This window comes from Mesitornis unicolor, unplaced genomic scaffold (genome assembly GCF_000695765.1).
Source record: "Mesitornis unicolor isolate BGI_N332 unplaced genomic scaffold, ASM69576v1 scaffold30573, whole genome shotgun sequence".
NCBI classification, from domain to species: Eukaryota; Metazoa; Chordata; class Aves; order Mesitornithiformes; family Mesitornithidae; genus Mesitornis; species Mesitornis unicolor.
This window is the reverse complement of record NW_010177164.1, coordinates 4,475-4,675: the sequence shown is the minus strand read 5'-3', so window position 1 is coordinate 4,675 and position 201 is coordinate 4,475. Positions and strand designations below refer to the sequence as shown.

Sequence of the window (201 nt, the reverse complement as noted above, 5' to 3'; positions counted from 1 at the left end):
CTCTACCCCAGCCAGCGCCGGCGGACGCTGGGCGACCCCGAGACCATCCACGCCGCCAAGGTGATCGGGATGAGCTACGCCGTCATCAGCGGCGTCTTCGTCCTTGTCCACGCGGGCCTCTGCTGCCGGCGGCTCTGCGGGTGCCCTGGCCGGAAGTAGCATCTCCCCCACGGCCGCTCCTGCGCCTCCCCGCCGCTTCCC

The 201-nt window shown here is 72.6% G+C and overlaps 1 protein-coding gene across 1 annotated transcript in view; it reads left to right on the top strand.

Moving 5' to 3' along the window:
• The window catches only part of LOC104538694 (Ig-like V-type domain-containing protein FAM187A), a 1,922-nt gene extending 1,763 nt beyond the window's left edge, over positions 1-159 (top strand). The window contains exon 3 of the mRNA XM_010181983.1: positions 12-159. Coding sequence (XP_010180285.1) covers positions 12-159 — 148 coding nt within the window. The remainder of the gene's footprint in view (positions 1-11) is intronic.
• The last annotated feature ends 42 nt before the right edge of the window (positions 160-201 follow it).